Source organism: Esox lucius, chromosome 15 (assembly GCF_011004845.1).
Source record: "Esox lucius isolate fEsoLuc1 chromosome 15, fEsoLuc1.pri, whole genome shotgun sequence".
Lineage (NCBI taxonomy): Eukaryota > Metazoa > Chordata > Actinopteri > Esociformes > Esocidae > Esox > Esox lucius.
In genome coordinates, this window is record NC_047583.1 from 17871700 (window position 1) to 17892951 (window position 21252).

The window sequence follows — 21252 nt, forward strand, 5'->3', positions numbered from 1 at the left end:
GCACCCTGAAATAACCTTCAAACTTAGCCACTGATAGGCCTGACAAGCTCATGTTGGGATCAAGCTCAGGAGGTGCTTTCATGTAGCTTTCATAAGGCCTTTTTGCATTTTTATTTTAGATTAGTCATTTAACAAACACTCTTATCCGTAGTGAATTATAGGGGCAATCAGTATTAACTGCCTAGCTCAAGGGCATAACAACAGATTTTTCGCCGAAGGATCAAAGCCCACAGCCTTTAATTTACTGACCCAATGCTTTTGACCACTATGTTATCTGCCACCCTGTCTTAAGTATACATTTAATCCAAGAGAACCAAAAAAGGTCAAGGGTTCAAAGTGAAATTGCAGTGGATGGACGTTTTGAGTGCTAGCACAGAGGGAGAGCAAAAAGGGTAGTGTCTGAGGGCAAGGCTGGCTGGCTGGTGTGACAAGAGTGACCATGAGTCCACGGTGCGGGTGGTATGTAGAACACTACTGAAGCTGCTTAGCTTCTCCATGGAACAGAGGAGCCAAGTGGAGCGAACATGAGAGTCGACTGTTTGCTGCGCTTAATAAGAACTGACGTTACACAACATTATCCACCTCAGCAGTATGTGGCCTTATTGCAGAGTCTGTGGTTGCGCCAAGTTATTTTTAAAAAGAAGGTGCACACCGTGTGGGAGTTGCAGTGTAACCTTAACTGACAGCAAAGACTCAGTCTGAATCATTGGCAACACACTCACAAAAGCACACCTAGTCATACTCCCAGTCATACACTCATGCAGGTAGTCACACATACACACACAGACAACCCAGCCAGACACCGTCTCGAGCACACAAACAAAAGATATGTACAAGCCCACACAGTGCCACACAAACGGTGAAGCATCCAATAAAGGAGTCAGTCTCTCCCACCATCACTAAACCCTGTACTTTCCCATTGTATGACTTGCTATCCCACGCCTTTGTCTCCTTCCTCTTCCATCCCTCCAGGATTACACCATAACCATGTACTTTCAGCAGTCCTGGAGGGACAAGCGTTTATCCTACACTGGGATTCCCCTCAACCTGACGCTGGACAACAGGGTGGCTGACTCGCTCTGGGTCCCTGACACCTACTTTATCAATGATAAGAAGTCCTTTGTACATGGGGTCACAGTGAAGAACAGAATGATTCGACTGCATCCTGACGGAACAGTGCTTTACGGCCTCAGGTGAGTGTGTGTATCAGTGTTATGTGTTCTTGGTGTCCTGTGTCTGTGCCAGTGTGGTTCTCTACAGCTTAACTAGTATAATGGCTCTTCCAACATCAGGATAGTGGGTTTGATTCTCAGGCCAGTTAAATCAGTTAAATATCTTGTTTATACAGTGTGTGTGTGTGTGTGTGTGTGTGGGTGTAAGAAAGAGAGTTTATGAGTGATACTGAGAGCCGCCTTCCATTTTCAGTAGAGTTGTTTTATTGAAGAAAAAAGCAAACATTCACAACATATCTTTGTGTGTGTGTGTGCGTGTGTGTTGATATGTGTGTTGCAACTCTGCACATTGGAAAGGAGACCATCCATTCCTCAAAGCCCTCTCAATCAGCCTCCGTTGCTCTTTCTCCTCTTTCTCTGGAGCGTGAGGGGAAGACCCAGGTGGTGAATCATTTATGGAGCTGTGCTCCCCTGCAGTCCAGAGCACAGCAGCAGCATAGTGTTGTAGGATACTGCAATGCTGAAGCCGGCCACGCCGAGCTAACTAGGGAACTGAAGGGCAGCCACTGTCAATAATGCATTGGAGATCAAAGGGATTCAGGGCTTTGGCGGTGGGGATGATGACTTGACAGTTTTTCTATCCTTTTTCCTTTTGTTGCTACTAGGCAGAATTGTAGGGTTTGTAGGGAATCCAATACCACATTTATAGGTGGCATACCATGTAATCATGTCTGTGCTGTGGTGAATGTACAGATGCAGTGTTTGTTCTAGTCAGAAAGTGTAGTCTGTCATGGATGGCAATAACTAGCAGAACTCAGGATCATCAGGGTTGGATTCAAGAAATCCTGTTTTAGTCGGTTACTGATGTAAAGCATTTTATGAAAACAAAAATTCAGGTCAGGTACTGTTCTAGCTTCGAGGGAAAGCTATTTCCACCATTGTGTTGCAAAGGCAGAGAACAGTTTTGACAGGGGTGGGAAAGTCAAAAGAAGATGAACAACAGGTGGGCCTGGTTATGTTGTAGGGGTTTGTGGACTTGGTTGGTGCAGTGGTATGGGCCTCTTGCACAAATGCACTGCAGCATAAGTTCAAATCCAACCCAATGCTCTTTCAACAAAAATTATCCTCAGTCTTTTAACACTTCCCTGTCATTATAAAGCATAAATAATAGATACATTTTGGAGAACAGGTAAGGTTGAACTCTAAAAATGTTGTAGAGTCTGAACCTGAAGGAGCAAGTATCTGTCTTGATGTTAGTGGAGAATGACAGGGTGATGTCCAGGGTAAAGCAAAGGTTCTTTGCACTTTGGGAGGAGCACACCATAGAGTTGTTAACCATGATGGAGAGGTCTTTGAGCACAGAGGCCTTCACCAGGAGGAAGATCAGCTTTGTTGAGGTACTGGGCCTGACATCCAAGCAGAGATGTCTGCTAGTTGCAAAGAAATATGTGTTGCCACCTGGGTGTCAGAAGAGTAAAGACACTTTAGGGAGTGGAGTGGCCCTAATTTAGCTGCATTTCACATGCTGTATGATAAACATTCATGGTACAGGGAAATATTTGCCTTTTCTGAATTGTTTTTTAAAACAAAGAGGCAAATTACAAACATGTATTTTCTCTTTGGCAGGTGCTTGCAAAGAAAAATGACATGCGTAGTAAATATGCTCCTGCACACTATCTCTGCTTGCAAGAGTTTTAGGTTTAATACAGTAAGCAGAAACTTACTTTAATCTTTTCATAGTTTTATTTAATAAAATGCAGAATCATATCAGGCTATGTGACAAACTAGCTGAATAGATTATATCAACACACAAATAAGCAAAATGACAGGCTACAAAATGTATAGTATTAAAGTATTTTGTCCTATGTAGATTAAAGTATTTTGTCTTATGTAGATTGCCAGTGGTCTACACCTTTCTCCATCTTTAGATTATCTGTCGAGCAATGGACATTTTGTGCTTTGAATTGTTTGGAAATGGCTTGGAAAGTCTTCAGAGGGCCTTGAATAAGTCTTGAAAAATTGGTGTGATGTGTTATTACACACCCATTTGGTTAAAACTAAACCAGACCAAGTTTCTAATCTTTCTGGAAAGATGGAACCTCCCAAGTTACTCTCTAATGATTTTGTAATCATTTGCACATGTTGTGGTGCATCTGATTGTACAGTTGTGCTCATAAGTTTGCATACCCTGGCAGAAATTGTGGAATTTTGGCATTCATTTTTTAAATATGACTGTTAATGCAAAAAAAACTGTCTTTTGGTACATATATTACCAATTCTCCAAGGGTATGCAAACCTTTGAGCACAACTGTAATTTTAGCCATTTTATGTGATGGTCAAGGTTGAGTGTTCTACTGTAACTGATCTGATTGGTCAAAATGCCAATCAGTGGATGAGAATTGGGCTAAACGCTGGCTCTTTCATCAATAAATATTACCTTGTTTTGAATGCAACCAATAGCCTGGGGCCTAGGCCAAGGAATTGAAAATACATTAGTGTAAATACATTTTCCAGTGGCAACAACTTGCCTAATGATGAAGGTATTGAGGTTATGCATAGCTCATGAGCTTGTGCCAAAAGCTTGAATTCTTTGGAAACAAAATGTTAATTAAAAGCCTTTGAAAGATGTTCCCTTAATGTTTACATAATATCTATCATTTAGTAGCCTACCCTAAGATCTGTAGGCTTTATAGGCCTAGTCGCCTTAAGAGATCTCATATAAACCTTCTCATGTTAAATCACAACTAGACTTTTCCATCAGATTGTCAATCACTTGAAAAGGCACTCTGCTAACTAGCCACGGCCATTTGTCCACTAAAATAATTCCAGTGTCCAAACATTAAACCACTGTGAAATTTGACAAACAGAAAGAAACATCTGTTACAGACGAAGTCTAACAACATTCAGTTACTAGGCTATCATTATAGAATACACTTACAACCTTAATGTATTGCAACAGTCTATTTCAGCTGTTGAATTCGTAACACAATAGTCTAATATTTGTCATGTGAGCTGCTGTAAATTATCTGTTGATTTGCTGATTTTCACAAGATATTGTTGTTGACAGAATTCGCATAGCCAGAGGTCGTGTCTAGCTCTTGATTGGGCCACGGTTGGCAGAGCTCTGCTCCAGCAGGCCCCTGCCTAATATAACCCCTAGACAGAGTGAAGTGACTTGCTGAGCCTGAAACACCCAGCATAGAGGGTGGAGAGAAGGCTCTGACGGTTCACAGTTTTGAAGGCAGTACTGAAGAGGATGAAAATAGATGAGCGAGTGCGCTTGGGCAGTGCGAAGAGCCTCACAGGAGAGTATTTACTGTTGACTGAACTGTCCTAAAGCCTGACTGGTTAGGGTCAAGGACTTTGTTCTGAGAGAGATAACAGGACAGTTAGTCAGAGACCGCATAATCCTGTCCAACGTGTTTTAGAAAGGAAAGTTGGTAACAATTTCCGATAAGGGTACATGAACTACCATTAACGAATACAGTAGTTAACACTAACAAATGTTGATCAAAGACATAAATGAACAATTAATAATGATAATTTCAAATGATCATTTGTTCATGTTGTTTTTTGCTGGAACACACAGTTTGTACTGTTAATGTTGATGCAGGACATGCATTATTGTAGCTAGTTATTTGAAAAATAGGCTAAACCATAAACATTATTCATAAGATAATCCAATGTGTTAATATGATTACAGTGGTTGGTTATTAGCTGGCTCCAGTTAGCTGTATGCTGGCTCCCGTCAAGTGTTTGTTAGTTTTGGTTAGCACTAAGCTAGCTTGCTCAGCCATGTCCTATTCATGTTAACATGAAGTTAATTTGCAATTTTTTCATCCTTTTACAAGATTTTACTACACTAGCTGAACATGAAGGTATACAAAATTACTGTTGTGTAAGAACTTGAAAACATCTGATGTAAAAAGGGCTTGACAAAATTACATTTGATTGGTTGATTGATTGATTGATTGATTGATTAATTGAGTGATGTGACTGTTTATGTCTTACATAAGACTTGCTTGTTTCCACTTCCACTGAAAAGACATTACTCATCTCTTCCTTCATCATGTCCATGTGTACAGGGTGGTTGTCTTACAAATTGTCTTTATAGCCTATGCTTTTAGTTAATCCTGTCATTCATCAATCAATCATATGTATTTATAAAGCCCTTTTTACAACAGCAGTTGTCACAAAGTGCTTTACAGAGACACCCGGCCTTAAACCCCAAGGAGCAAACAACAGTAGTGTTGGATTTCAGTGGCTAGGAAAAACTCCCTAAGAAGACAGAATTTTAGGAAGAAACCTAGAGAGGACCCTGTCTCAGAGGGTTGACCAGTCCTTTTCTGGCTGTGCCGGGTGAGATATTAAGAGTCCAATTGGAATAATTAATACATTTCTCTTGGTCAAAAGTATGACCAGGTGGACAAGGACAGGGACAGCAACGAGCCCCCCCAAACCAGGTACTCCGCAGGTGTGGACCAGGACCTCATCTCCTCCTAAAATTTAAAACTAGAGGAGACTGAGAAAAGTTAGAAAGTGCATTCATGAAGGAAGGATTATGTGCTATTGCTAGAATTCTAACTAACACCAAATCATTAGTTCATATTCTTCACTGAGTAACCATGGAGCTGAAAAAAAAAGCATTAATAACTGTTGCTTCACCGTTAGTTAAGTATGTTGTGTCCCCTTAAGCAAAGTGAGGAATTATCCTAAATTTACAATGACTGTCTAATGACCCATTGGTACAGTAGCTACAAACTATTAACAACTGATACCTCACTATTAGGTTATTATTTGTGTCCCCTTAAGTAGTAATGAATTATCCTACTTTAACAATCTCTAACTAATGTCCCATTGGTAACCCAAAACCATTTAGAACTGATACTTCATCATTAGTTAATATAAATGATGTTAAATTATCATTATCAAGCCTACCTTATTAATAATGTATTAAAAAATGTTATTATCATTATAGTTATTATCATAAATAGTTTATATTTATTGTTCATACAAACAACTAGCTACATGAATAGATATCCTGTATCAACATTAACAAATTACAGTACAAACTGTGGGTCTTGCGAAAACCACATGTATATGTCCTGTGTCAACATGAACAAATGATCATAAACACTTAGTAAATGCATTTGTAAATCATTAATAAGGTAAGGGTTATCATTATTAATCTTTTGTTTATGTCTTTTATTGTATTCGTTAATAGTAGTTCATGCACCCTTATCAGAAAGTGTTACCGGAAAATCTGTAGTTTTTTGCCATACCCTCTCAAGTATTGGATACTTGAGAGGGTAGCGAGCATCTGGAAGTTAGAGGGGACGCAGCCAGTGGTCAGGGATGAATTGACAAGAAAACTAAGGAATGGAAGGTCTCCATAGATGATCTTGAGAAGGGAGAAGAGGAAAGGGACAGGTTTTTGGGCCAGTGGAAATCACTTGTTGCAAGAGTTATTCTGAAGAGAGCTTGGAAAAACAGGGCTAGGGTTAGCATAGGCAATTTTGGTTAGCCTCATAAATGGAGGGGAGGGCCGAGCCAGCATGGAATGAAAGGGAACTGTGAAGGTCAAAAGATGGGGAGAGTAGAGTAGGGAGGGAAAAGTAGAATCAGGAGACAAAGGGGATAAGGATTTAGCTGATGGAAGATATGATAGGACAGAGGAAGAGACAGAGGCATTGTGATCACAGACCTGGAGGGGAAAAATGTACAGCATCTAGTAAAGATGAATTCAAGCTCACAGCTTGCCTTGTTAGTGGAAAACAGACATTGGGACTTTAATGTTGCCCAATAAAATGATTGGTCAGCCATTGTCAGGTCAATAACACAAAAACAACGTTAAGGTTGAATAAAGAAAAAAAAGTAGACAAAGACAAATTGAGTGAGTGGGAGGAGAGTATATCTCCACTTTGGAGAAGTTACTATCTCTGTCCCACCATGACCAGACGCTCTCAAACTATAAAAGAAACACATAGATGAAGACAGAGCAACTGGAGTAGCAGTGTTTTCTTGTATAATCCATGTCTCCCACAGGGCCTAAAAATAAACGGACTGAAGGGCAGCACAGGCCGAGATAAACTCAGCTTTGTTGATAACAGATCGACAGTTCCAAACACTGCTAAAGAGCAGGTATTCCACATGGGTTATGCGGGCGGAGAACACAACTTTTGCAGGCAACACAAGTGTTGAGGCTGCCAGAGAGGGGGTTTCTGTAAAACCTACAAGGAGACAGGTGAAAAGAGATAAACAACACAGCTCTAAAAGATCTTGTTCCAGTTTATTAAATCACCTGTCCGGTTTTCCAGGATGTGGAGTCTTTGGTGTGTGGAGATTCTGAGGACTCATGGAACACATGTGTCTCGTAGGTTAGCTATACGACCAATCACTGATATGTGTTGGTCCTTCCGACACTGATCAAAAATTAAAGCTGACTAACTTCTCACTCCCTTGTGGAGACACAAGATACAGTATGAAATGTAGCCATACAAAGTCATTTTACATCACAAAAGGGCAGAAACCTTCGAAAACACTCTTTTATTTGAATGATTTTGATTGAGCCACAAAATTGGAAAGTGCTGAATGACTCCTTGCAGATATTTAGACGATTTACCCTTAAGGCTCATCTTTATTGGCTGGCCTAATTGTAGCTTTTATGGTATGGTGATATGTTTTTTCAAATTTTTGCTGATAAATTTAAGTTTTATTATTACTATTAAAAGCTCCCTTTCCTTCATGAACTTCATATAGTTTTTGCATGTGCAATTTTCCATTGTAACCGCTCAGTTTGGGGCTGCTGTTTAGATAACAGCAGTAGCTGTAAACTTGCATCAGCTAACTTCTTTGCATTGCCCATCTGATGAATACATATTTGTTTTAAAATAATGATTAAAGACACGCTCTTTTAAGTCCTCCTAAAATACAAAAATAACTGTACTCACCATTCCTATGGGCTATTGATTTGATCCGGTCATGTCCCAAACTTGAATCTATAAAATCAAGAATCATGAAAGTACAAAATGTATGGGCTCATCAGAAACACTTTTAGAACCTGTGGCTAAAAAACCTGGAATGCTTCTTTAGGGAGTCAAGTGTAAACTCATTAGATGTATAATTGGTTAAGGGTAATAATCTATATTACATATTTAAGGGGTTATTTTATAGAAATGGTGTCTTTAGTATCATTTTGCCACAAAGGCAATTTTGTTCCATTCGTTGTTGTTTTGGTTGAGGGCAAAGGTATGGTTTTGTGTACCAGATGGCTTCACAGCATGCTCTTGATAATTTACTGGCTTGAACATGTGTGCCAATAATGGAATGATTATCACAGTATAATTTAGTGCTGAATTTAAACAGTCCATTGCAAAATGTATGTGCTGTCTTTACAAGTTGAATTCCAGTTCACCTCATGAATTTCATCAAAAATGTAAAATTCAGTACCCACCATCCCTTTCTGTAGCCATTCAACACACCTTCTGCATCTTCCTAAATTCTTTGTAGAACATGTTTAGATTCAGACTCAGAAACATTATATCCTCACACACACCTGGAAAGATTGGCACTACTGTCTCTTTCCATTGTGGGCATTTACACATACTGATAGTCCTGGCTGATTTGGATTCTGTAGTTGACATCTGTAAAAGGTTATTGTACCTTTAATGAATCACTTTAATTTACTTTCAAAGCGTACTTTAGAAAAGCACATCAACTTGGTTAGAGATAACTATCTACCGGTTTGGTGAACAGCAGTTGCCTTGGAGCTGGCTGTGGAGAGATTCATTAGCAATAGCCATGCTTCTCAGGAGGATCGGGTGAGTCACCCTGCTAACGCTAGCAGCTCCCGTCTGCCCAAACCATAAGTTGTTCACCCCAGGATGACTACCAAGAAATCTTCTTCACTTGCCTCTCCTCTCCAGTACACATCTCTTTTGTGTAGGTAAATTATGCTCCACGGTATTCAGTTATCCAGTGGTATCATACTGTATACCGCATGTCGGTGACCCCTTACAAAGGCATAAATACTGTTTATAAATATATACATATCATAATCCATGACTGACGTGTTTTTTGACGCATAGTCATGTAATACTCAGATATTATAAACTATGGCCATGACATTTTAATGGCTCTCATTGAAGCTTTACTAATTTCCGAACATACTGTCATAAGCCGCACTGTCATTCTACAATGTAATAGACAGTGGCTCTGCACCGTAAGCAAATCATTCATGTGGTTGTCTGTCATGTCAGAGTCCCGCCTGCTCTGATGTCTCCCTCTGATGTCTGGGCCCAATGCTAGTGAGTGCATGCGTCTAATCTAAATACCGCTGTGCTGCACCCTGTCTTCCTCCCTTTCTCTCTCCCAGTCTTCCTCCCTTTCTCTCTCCCAGTTTTCCTCCCTTTCTCTCTTCCAGTCTTCCTCCCTTTCTCTCACCCTGTCTTCCTCCCTTTCTCTCTCCCTGTCTTCCTCCCTTTCTCTCTCCCTGTCTTCCTCTCTTTCTCTCTCCCTGTCTTCCTCCCTTTCTCTCTCCCTGTCTTCCTCCCTTTCTCTCTCCCAGTCTTCCTCCCTTTCTCTCTCCCAGTCTTCCTCCCTTTCTCTCTCCCAGTCTTCCTCCCTTTCTCCCTGTCTTCCTCCCTTCCCCTCTCCCAGTCTTCCTCCAAAAGTGTCCATGAATAACATGCAAGTCATTGGGACAACTTTTTGCTTTAATGTCTTTTGCTGCTCAAACACAATTCTCACTGTTTCACGTCGAGACCTTATTCACACTTGCATGCTGCAGAATTATTATTCCCCGCAGACTAACACAATTATTCAGTCAGTGTGCTGCTGCCTGCTGCCTACAGTGAGCTGGCTATATTTAGCCTGCCTGGAATGACCTCACTAGTTACTGTAGTATGCACATGTCCGCTGCTACATTCATGCTTTGAATGGATTAATATAAAAATATGGCCAGCCTAAATGACTAATGATCAATAAAACATTTATTGATTCAAAATGTATCAAATTTAGCATCAGGTCTGTATGCAATATACCAGTCACATGTCAGCATTCCACATTTTAGCTTCTATCTGAAAATAGACAATAGTTGTGTCTTATACTTTCATCCTCCCCTAGAAAATAGTATCCTTTCAAAGTAAGTGAAAATCGAATTCCATAGCATTACCTCTCCAATAGCAGTCATCCCAGTGGATAGGATTCCTCTCATATTAGCAATGCATTACTCTCACTAACTAAATTAGTCATTTCACCAACCAATAATGTGCAATCCATCACACCTGTAACAATACCTTCATTACAACCTCATTACCGTCTTTAATGCAAAGTGCACCTACATTTATGTCCCTGATGTGTTTGATCTGTATTGATCTAATGGGGAGGGGATGTTACACACTAGTATAATAGGGGTAATTGGGAGTGGGGCTTAGTGCTTATACATCCTCCAAGCTCGCTGCTGAAAGGTAGGGTACACCCTTTCCTGACAGCCCTGTGTTATGGAGGAATTGATGCTCTATTTTTACCACATCTCTTCACCTGCTTTATAATTCATCCAGATCTCCCTAATGCATTTGGTGTGTCAGAAGCATGGTAGACGGCAACAGAAAATTTAGCTGCAGTGTACGAAAAAGTATGAATATTCATTCCCAGCACTTTCTAGTCCTCTGCATCGTTGCGGCTCACTGATATTGGTCTCACTGGACACTTGTTATCACTCAGTTAGGAGAGTGGCTATGGGCCTTTAAGATTAGCTGGACTTCAAGTTGTTCTTTACCTGTATGTTTCTAATGTATATTCCAAAGGGTCTCTAGATGTGTTTGAAAGGACACTAAACAATGCTGTTTTGGCTAAGCCTAGCCCTCTGATGGACAATATTTAGAGATAACTGGGTCAGTCCAGAATTACTGTGGCAAATGCAGTCCTCTTGACATTTTCAGAAATTACTTAGTTATTTAACTTTTATTTAAAAGGTAAAGCTATGTAAGTCATTTGTACTGTAAAACACACAATTTCATGAATTGTGGGCTACAAACTACTGGAGACTAGCAATTTGGTGGGTCTGACTAGTGATGTGTGGTTCAAATGCCGCTGTAATGCAAGAACATCCAGAATGCTTTCTGATTAATTGTATTCAGAAGGGTGTGTAGGTTATAGGGGCTATGGGTGGATTTAAGATGTAGCACTATGCTTTCCAGGTTTTGGCAAAGGGTCCTTCACCCAAAATGAACTAACAGCTTGAGTGAGTTTAAAGCACTCAGCGATGCATGACATTTTGCAGCAGGAAAAACTGGAGAGTAACTGCAGAGGATCCCTGAAATGTCTCAAACAGAGGGCTTAGGTTGGGTTAAGTGAATTCATTGTTGGGTATGACTCACATACTAGCAGTCTCACTGCCAGACTGTATGTGTATATATACTGTATATGTACACATATATACATACATACACACACACACACACATATATAAATATACAGTATAGATAATTCGATGTTTTTTATTTAACAAAATAAATACATAATAAATCAATTCCTACTGTATGTGGTCTGTGAGCACCAACACAAGGGCCAACAAACCACTCGACTAGGAACCTGTCATTGCAGCAGTGTCCATAACCTTGACCCCTTTTTGTCAGAAACCAAATAAACGCCATGAATACATAAGCACAACCATCTCACTTTTAGGAAACATTTTAGGCACAATCAATGAAAGAATGAATGTATTAGAGCACAAATTCAATCTGACATTGTGAAATTGAAGTGTGCTTCTTGAAATGAGACCTCAAACTGAAGAAGTCACAGATTTTAAAGTCTGCCGATTGTCTGGAGTTTTTGGGTGTTCATTCTTAATTAATCATAGTGGTAATTTAGATAGAACATGGAGCATTTCAAAGAGGGAGGACACAGTCATGACTTAGCAGGAAGAAAGCAATTATAGCAGAGAAACAAAGTTACATTTCCAGAGAAACTATGGAGGGATTGTTGCAGTAGAACTCTAAATAGATTTGCTTCCTGAATCATGTGTCCCACAAGAATCTATTTCTTATTTGTTTGTTGTTAGGTTAACCTTTTTCACTGTGTACCTGGACATTCTTATATGAAATTTTATGAAACCCCCCAAAATATATTTTAATTATGTCAGATGCTTGACCTTAACTGTAATTATTGCATATGACATATATGATCCTGTAGAACAGTATGTGTTTTATAAGCTCTGTTCATATAAGGGAATACAGTATATGATGGTTAGGATTCGTTGGGGAAATATGAGTTCTGTGGAATGTGGGGTTATGTCGGACGTTTCTGAAGTAAATACATGTAAATTGTTTTTACCTTCCCCAAACACTCTATCTCCTTTTTTCTACATTCTGTCTTCGTCTCTCTGTCACTCTTTCTCTCCCCCTCTTTCAGGATCACTACCACAGCAGCTTGTATGATGGACTTGCGTAGATACCCATTGGATGAACAGAATTGCACCCTGGAGATCGAGAGCTGTAAGTGACACAGCTTGTGTGTGACATCACTCTAGAGACTTATCTCAGCTTCATGTATGCAGTTTATCACTGTAGGGCTTGTTTCTGAAAGCTTGTGCCCTGATATATGCATATACTTATCAAGCAGTCTGCGTGACTCTATGGGTGCTATTGGAAGAAACATAATGGTCAGTTTTCCAAAACTATATTGAGCCAATTCAGGGACTTTCAGAATTTCATTTTGAGCCTCCTTTTTAGTCCAGCAATGGCTATAATCTGGGTTTCAGAAATATTACCTAACTACTTCTTTCTCTGTTTTAATTACATGATAAGTTTCTCTCAGTTCAATTAAAAAAGATTATGTTCCACATGTCTATGCAGTGACCTGTGATGGGATCATTGGATGGGTAGGCGTGTAATGTAGCTGCTGTGTCTGTCATACTATATAAAACATACTAATAATAATACATCATTTTATCTCGTTAACATTTTTAAATTAGTAGCTCGCAAGCTTCCACTATACTGGATAACAGACAAGACCTAGAGCTAATGCGTTCTAAAGTTGTGAGCCTGTGCATGGAAGGCAGAATGAAACCATGTATCCATTAAAAATAACATCAAACTTATGAAAATACTTTTCTCAGCTGATTAGCACTGCTGTTCTGAAGTTCTAAGAGTTGATACACAAGTTTTACATCATTGCAAGGCCTAAAATCTATTTTCATGTATATCGTGGTCGTCCATGTGACTGATAATAGAGCCCAAAAGTCACACATTCATATAAGACAGTTAACAAGTTGTTGTGTTTATTTAATAGTTCTAACTGGGAAGTAAATGCAGCTTGTATAATAGTGTACATTTGCTGTCCCCTCAAAATAACAAAGACACATCCATTAATTTCTAAACGGCTGGCAACAAAAGTGAGTACACCCCTGAGTGAAAATGTCCAAATTCGGCCCAAAGTGTCAATATTTTGTGTGGCCACCATCATTTACCAGCACTGCCATAACCCTCTTGGGCATGGAGTTCACCAGAGCTTCACAGGTTGCCACTGGAGTCCTCTTCCATTACTCCATGACGACATCACAGAGCTAGTGGATGTTAGAGACCTTGCACTCCTCCACCTTCTGTTTGAGGATGCCCCACAGATGCTTAATAAAGTTTAGGTCTGGAGAAATGCTTGGCCAGTCCATCACCTTTACCCTCAGCTTCTTCAGCAATGCAGTGGTCGTCTTGGAGGTGTGTTTGTGGTCGTTATCATGTTGGAATACTGCCCTGTGGCCCAGTCTCCAAAGGGAGGGGATCATGCTCTGCTTCAGTATGTCACAGTACATGTTGGCATTCATGGTTCCCTCAATGAACTGTAGCTCCCCAGTGCCGGCAGAACTCATGCAGCCCCAGACCATGACACTCCCACCACCATGCTTGACTGTAGGCAAGACACACTCCTCACCTGGTTGCTGCCACACATGATTGACACCATCTGAACCAAATAGGTTTATCTTGGTCTCATCAGACCACAGGACATGGTTCCAGCAATCCATGTCCTTAGTCTGCTTTGCGGGCTTTCTTGTGCATCATCTTTAGAAGAGGCTGCCTTCTGGGACGACAGCCATGCAGACCAATTTGATGCAGTGTAAGGCATATGGTCTGAGCACTGACAGGCTGACCCCCCACCCCTTCAACATCTGCAGCAATGCTGGCAGCACTCATACGTCTATATCCCAAAGACAACCTCTGGATATGATGCTGAGCACGTGCACTCAACTTCTTTGGTCGACCACGGCAAGGCTTGTTCTGAGTGGAACCTGTCCTGTTAAACCGTTGTATTGTCTTGGCCACTGTGCTGCAGCTCAGTTTTAGGGTCTTGGCAATCTTCTTATAGCCTAGGCCATTGTTATGTAAAGCAACAATTCTCTTTTTCACATCCTCAGAGAGTTCTTTGCCATGAGGTGCCATGTTGAACATCCAGTGACCAGTATGAGGGAGTGTGAGAGCGATGAAACCATATGTAACACACCTGCTCCCCATTCACACCTGAGACCTTGTAACACTAATGAGTCACATGACACCGGGGAGGGAAAATGGCTAATTGGGCCCAATTTGGACATTTTCACTTAGGGGTGTACTCACTTTTGTTGCCAGTGGTTTAGACATTAATGGCTGTGTGTTGAGTTATTTTGAGGGGAGAGCACATTTACACTTTTATACAAGCTGTACACTCACTACTTTACATTGTAGCAAAGTCTCATTTCCTCAGTGTTGTCACATGAAATGATATACTCAAATATTTTCAGAAATGTGAGGGGTGTACTCACTTTTGTGAGATACTGTATGTTGTCACGCCCCAATAAGATATGCTTTTCCTTTATTTAAAGGCAGTAATCATTTGCAAACATTGAAATGCACTCAATAGAAATGAATGAATTTAGCATCATAGGGAAAGCAGGTGTATGCTGTCTTTCAATGGTGACTGAGGTCTTGAGTGTCGGCTCAAGCCAAGGATTTGAATGCATTTCGAAGAAGGAGAAGGTAGGCAAAGATCAACATAGCTAAGTATCTCAACTTTTAACTGTTATTGTTTTCGATTGTATTATTATATTTTCAATCTTGAGGAGTGAGCAGTGTTAGCAGGATTTGCTAACAACAACATAGAGTCACTATATGTTGATACATTCAGAAATACTTACATGTTCGCAAGGCTTGACTTAATTAAATAGGTGCAGAGCTGTATTATTCCAAATCCATTAGAGATGGTGTTTTGTAAGTTATATTTGTCAATTTGGCTTCTAGCACATGTTTTATGTTGGTGTAAATGCAAAAAGCTTAGGCTAGCAAATTAAAACTTGCCAGAAAAATAGCCACACTTCAAGCTACATTTTTGAATTGGCTGTCTCGTTAGTGTGTTGTCTATTATTATTTAATAGGCTTGAGGCCTATCTTCTGCTGAAACCATGTCTCTTTCTTTTTCTCTCCTCAGGCAACAGCCCACCATGAAGCGCACAAACACACACACACACAGAGGGTCATGGATGTATGCTCATAAATCCTTGCCTCCTTTTGGGGACCTCTTTGAAGAGAGGGTCAGAGGGGAGGGACCCCTGGATATTTAGATCAGTGGATTTTGTAAGAGAGATAGGAGGGGGACACACAAAGAGACTTATTCCCATTTTCCCAGATTCAACGATCAGTGGGTAAACAAAGTGGAACCACAATGTAAATTCCCAACCATGAATGCTGAAATGAGATGTGACGGTATGGCGGTCTGGACAGCACCAGTCCATGTCAAGCACTGTGTGTACTTGTTTTTGTCCTGTACAACCAACACACTTCAGTACGATGTTGCAATTTATGCTTTTAATAAAACTTTTATCTACTATTATGTCAGCACCATGACAACACAGGCATGTGATTTATTTGTTGTTGCTAGCCAATACCAGTATCATTTATTATTCCTCAGCCCAAGGCAATATTATTCAATATCATGGAAACACTGTGAGGGTTGGCTTAATTTGACCACGCCCCGGAGTAGGGTATCATGGGGTGCTCCCATTAGGCTCATGTTACACCGTAACTTTGTTGCGTAAGCTACTGAAACAAACCAAAGCCGAAACAAAAGGTTTTGTCTCCTCTGGTCTGTGGGGTTTTGATTAAAACTTATTTACTGGTCTTATTGTTGAAACTAAATGGTACACAGCAGCGTTTTGGGGTTAGCTGCAGAGTTAGCCGTCCAGATGAAGAAAGCAATTTGGAATCAGTTCTTCAGTGGATAATTGTAATGTATGGTACACTACATGCAACAGTCTTATTGGTTTATTGAAAAATGTCTACATTTAGTATTAAGTGTTGACATGGAATGACCAACCAAGCATTTCCAAAATGTTTCTTTGTCTTTTATACAGATTACTCCATAAAAAAACAAAAGCTAAATATCTCCCACCATTGAGGATATAACATATATTAAGAAGGAACAAACTGCAGCACTAAAGCAAACTAGCAGTTCCTGTTCAATCAAAGTTGACCTGAGTGCTGCAGTTGAATAATAGACGCTACCTGCATACATAGTTAAATCAGTCCGCTCTGACACGGACATTTGGCTTTGGGTATTATGATAAGGCTATGGGAGTCGCTTTTAGGGCCAGTGGTGCTGCTGGATTTAAAGATTTTCTGGGTTGATGCATTTAATACTTATTGCAGATCCTTACCAAAAACCTTCTATCATGGACGTCATGTGTACGAATATGACATACAGTAACATGGCTCAATAATATGTTTTACAGCAATGAAGACTGTAAGGTTTCCACTCTGCCTGCAACAAAGCTGTTATCACTGATTCAACCAATCCTGAAATGTTATTTCTGATCTTAATGTATATACCCATATGTATATGCACTACCCTCCAAATGTTTGGGCTCACTTAGATATGTACTTGTTTCTGAAAGAACGTATTTTTGGTCAATTAAAATAAAACTGATCAGAAATACAGTTTAGACATTGTTAATGTTGTAAATGACTATTAAATGTTATTTTCAGCGGAATATTAGGCATATAGAGGCCCATTATCAGCAACCATCACTCCTGTGTTCCAATGACACGTTGTGTTTGCTAGTCCAAGTTTATAAAAGGCTCATTGATCATTAGAAAACCCTTTTGCAATTATGTTAGCACCGCTGAAAACTGTTATGCTGAAGAAGCAATAAAACTGTCCTTCTTTCAGTATCTTCAGCATCAGTATTTGTGGGTTCGATTACAGGCTCAAAATGACCAGAAACAAACAACTTTCTTCTGAACCTTGTCAAACTTGTTCTAAAAAATGTGCGCTATTCCATGCGAGACATTGCTAAGAAACTAAAGATCTCGTACAACAATGTGTACTACTCCCTGCAAAGAACAGCGCAAACTGTCTCTAACCAGAAAAGAAAGAGGAGAGAAGAGGGAGGCTCTGGTGCACAACCGAGGAAGAGGACAAATACATTAGAGTGTCTAGTTAGAGAACCAGATGCCTCACAGATCCTCAAATGGCAGCTTCATTAAATAGTACCCGCAAAACACCAGTCTTAATGTCAACAGAGGAGAGGCGATTCTGGGATGCTGACTTTCTAGGCAGAGTTGCAAAGACAAAGCCATATCCCAGACTGGCCAATAAAAAGAAAAGTTTAAGAAGGGCATAAGAACACAGACACTGGACAGAAGAAGAAATCTGCCTAGTAGGCCAGCAGGGTTTTCTAATAATCAATTAGCCTTCTAAAATGATAAACTTGGATTAGCAAACACAACATTGGTTGCTGATAATGGGCCTCTGTAAGCCTATGTAGATATTTCATTGAAAATCAGTCGTTTCCAGACACAATATTCACTTACAACATTGGCAATGTCTACACTGTATTTCTGATCGATTTGATGTTATTTTAATGGAAAAATAATTAGCAACATTTCTGTGTAAATTGATCCCCAACTTGTGAATGGCAGTATATGAGTATTTAGTCAGCCACCAATTGTGCAAGTTCTCCCACTTAAAAAGATTAGAGAGGCCTGTTATTTTCATCATAGGTACACTTAAAAAAAATCCAGAAAATCACATTGTAGTATTTTTTATGAATTTATCTGTAAATTATGGTGGAAGTATATTATACGTATTTGGTCAATAACAACAATTTCATCTCAATACTTTGTTATATACACTTTGCTGGCAATGACAGAGGTCAAATGTTTTCTGTAAGTCTTCACAAGGTTTTCACACACTGTTGCTGGTATTTTGGCCCATTCCTCCATGCAGATCTCCTCTAGAGCAGTGATGTTTTGGGGCTGTCGCTGGGCAACACAGACTTTCAACTCCCTCCAAAGATTTTCTATGGGGTTGAGATCTGGTGACTGGCTAGGCCACTCCAGGACCTTGAAATGCTTCTTACGAAGCCACTCCTTCGTTGGCCGGGTGGTGTGTTTGGGATCATTGTCATGCCACATTGTCATGCCAAGACCCAGCCACGTTTCATCTACAATGCCCTTGCTGAATGGAAGGAGGTTTTCACTCAAAATCTCACGATACATGGCCCCATTCATTCTTTCCTTTACCCGGATCAGTCGTCCAGGTCCCTTTGCAGAAAAACAGCCCAAAAGCATGATGTTTCCACCCCCATGCTTCACAGTAGGTATGGTGTTCTTTGGATGCAACTCAGCATTCTTTCTCCTCCAAACACGACGAGTTGAGTTTTTACCAAAAAGTTCTATTTTGGTTTCATCTGACCATATGACATTCTCCCAGTCCTCTTCTGGACCATCCAAATGCTCTCTAGCAAACCTCAGACGGGCCTGGAAATGTACTGGCTTAAGCAGGGGGACACGTCTGGCACTGCAGGATTTGAGTCTCTGGCGGGGGGTCCCAGCTCTCTGCAGGTCATTTAATAGGTCCCCCCGTGTGGTTCTGGGATTTTTGCTCACCGTTGTGATCATTTTGACCCTACGGGGTGAGATCTTGCGTGGATCCCCGGATCGAGGGAGATTATCAGTGGTCTTGTATGTCTTCCATTTTCTTATAATTGCTCCCACAGTTGATTTCTTCACACCAAGCTGCTTACCTATTGCAGATTCAGTCTTCCCAGCCTGGTGCAGGTCTACAATTTTGTTTCTGGTGTCCTTTGACAGCTCTTTGGTCTTGGCCATAGTGGAGTTTAGAATGTGACTGTTTGAGGTTGTGGACAGGTGTCTTTTATACTGATAACAAGTTCAAACAGGTGCCATTAATACATGTAACGGGTGGAGGACAGAGGAGCCTCTTAAAGAAGTTACAGGTCTGTGAGAGCCAGAAATATTGCTTGTTTGTAGGTGACCAAATACTTATTTTACAGAGGAATTTACCAATAAATTCATTAGAAATGCTGCAATATGATTTTCTTTTCTGATTTTGTCTCTCATAGTTGAAGTGTACCTATGAGGAAAATTACAGGCCTCTCTCATCTTTTTAAGTGAGAGAACTTGCACAATTGGTGGCTGACCAAATACTTTTTTACCCCATTGTACATGTACATAAGAGGTGCAATCCATTGCTCAGTTTCTAGCTGTGGTAAATGTGGCCCAGTTCCTGCTGTACTGCTCTTCGCAGTACCCTTGAAATAAACCTCCTATGTCTACACATTACATGTCATTCTCCCATACCCTTATGGGTTCAGGGGTGATGTGATAACCCAAGATCCTCTCACACATAAATTAAATGAATGGGAAAGAAAGAGAAAACCACTGACGGAGTACAGGCAGTAATGAGAAGCAACTAATTCCCTGAAATCCTGCAGTTCCCTTTAGATAAGCGAGGACGTCTGAAGGGAGAAAAAACTAACCCAGTCCAATTAAGTTTGCCTAATTACTGAAAGGTCTAATAATTGACTATTTCATTCCTGTTCCGCTTAAGACCAGGCAAAGAGAGGTGTTAGAAAAAGACTTGGCTGACCGCTTCAGACAAGTATACTCTCGATGACACAACTTTCTGACTACATTGAATGACGTTCCATTCTGTCAGTTTCAAATTGGTGCACATCACCCTTGACAAGCGGTAGCCCTCTGTCTGTCCATTTTAGATGGTGTAACAGTCTCTCCCTCTCGCAGATGGGTACACCACTGATGACATCGAGTTCTACTGGCATGGTGGCAATTCAGTGACTGGGGTGGAGAACATCGAACTTCCCCAATTCTCTATTATAGACTACCAAACCCAATCCAAAAAAGCAGTGTTTGCTACAGGTAACAATTTGATTACTAACCCTTACAAGAGTGTATTAATAATTAAAGTTTCTGGTGTTCCACTTAAGAGTGTCTAACGTAGAGAGTGTGGCATTCCGTGTTTGCCACACAAGCACCGGGTAGAAGTTCTCTCAGGCACAGAAAAAGGATACGCTTACCCCTAAATGCTAAACTTACCTTAGTTCAGTTTCTAGGGGGAATCTTCATCCTAGTCCAATGTAAAAACTGTGTTTGGTCTCCCAGGCTCCTACCCGAGGCTGTCTCTGAGTTTTAAGCTGAAGAGGAACATTGGCTACTTCATCCTACAGACCTACATGCCTTCCACCCTGATCACCATCCTTTCCTGGGTCTCCTTCTGGATCAACTATGATGCATCTGCTGCCAGAGTCGCTTTAGGTCGGTGTCTTTGGGTTATTCTATGGGTTGTCCACAGGGTGGGATTCAAAAACCATTCAAGGCTGAAAATGGCTATAGTAGGTTTGGGTTATCTGTTGCAGGCGTGTTGTACTGCCTACCGGCTCGGTATAAGTGCACCAACATACTGCAGAACATACACTTAGCCCCCTAAGTAGTGTATATTTACACACTGCCCCTTTAGGCAGAGTGCACAAATACACATAACCCCTAGGTCACATATGCACGGCATAGACTTACGAACAGAGGCATTGGCAGAGTGTAACCTTACACAAAGCCCCCTTGGTAGAGTCTATAATTACACACAGAGACCCCTTAGGCAGAACGGATACTTAACCCCAGCCCCTAGGCAGAAGTTGTACTTCAGCCCCCTAGGTGTTATGCATCCATAGACACAGACACAGTCTTTAGATAAATGACCCACACAGCCCCAAATGGGACAGACAAGTATGGGGGATACC

General features: G+C 40.6%; 2 protein-coding genes across 6 annotated transcripts in view; one reads left to right on the top strand and one right to left on the bottom strand.

The window, feature by feature from the left end:
* The window catches only part of gabra2a (gamma-aminobutyric acid type A receptor subunit alpha2a), a 120329-nt gene extending 99701 nt beyond the window's left edge, over nucleotides 1–20628 (bottom strand). The window contains exon 1 of the mRNA XM_020054382.3: nucleotides 20555–20628. The gene's annotated coding sequence lies outside the window, so the exon portion shown is untranslated. The remainder of the gene's footprint in view (nucleotides 1–20554) is intronic.
* gabrb1 (gamma-aminobutyric acid type A receptor subunit beta1) overlaps nucleotides 1–21252 on the top strand; it is a 77043-nt gene that overhangs the window by 47265 nt on the left and 8526 nt on the right. For 4 of the 5 annotated variants that reach the window (XM_010892386.3, XM_010892390.3, XM_010892389.3 and 1 more), the window contains 4 exons: nucleotides 973–1193; nucleotides 12585–12667; nucleotides 20243–20377; nucleotides 20621–20773. In XM_010892386.3, coding sequence (XP_010890688.1) covers nucleotides 973–1193; nucleotides 12585–12667; nucleotides 20243–20377; nucleotides 20621–20773 — 592 coding nt within the window. The remainder of the gene's footprint in view (nucleotides 1–972; nucleotides 1194–12584; nucleotides 12668–20242; nucleotides 20378–20620; nucleotides 20774–21252) is intronic. The other variant, XM_013137327.3, reaches the window with a different exon arrangement.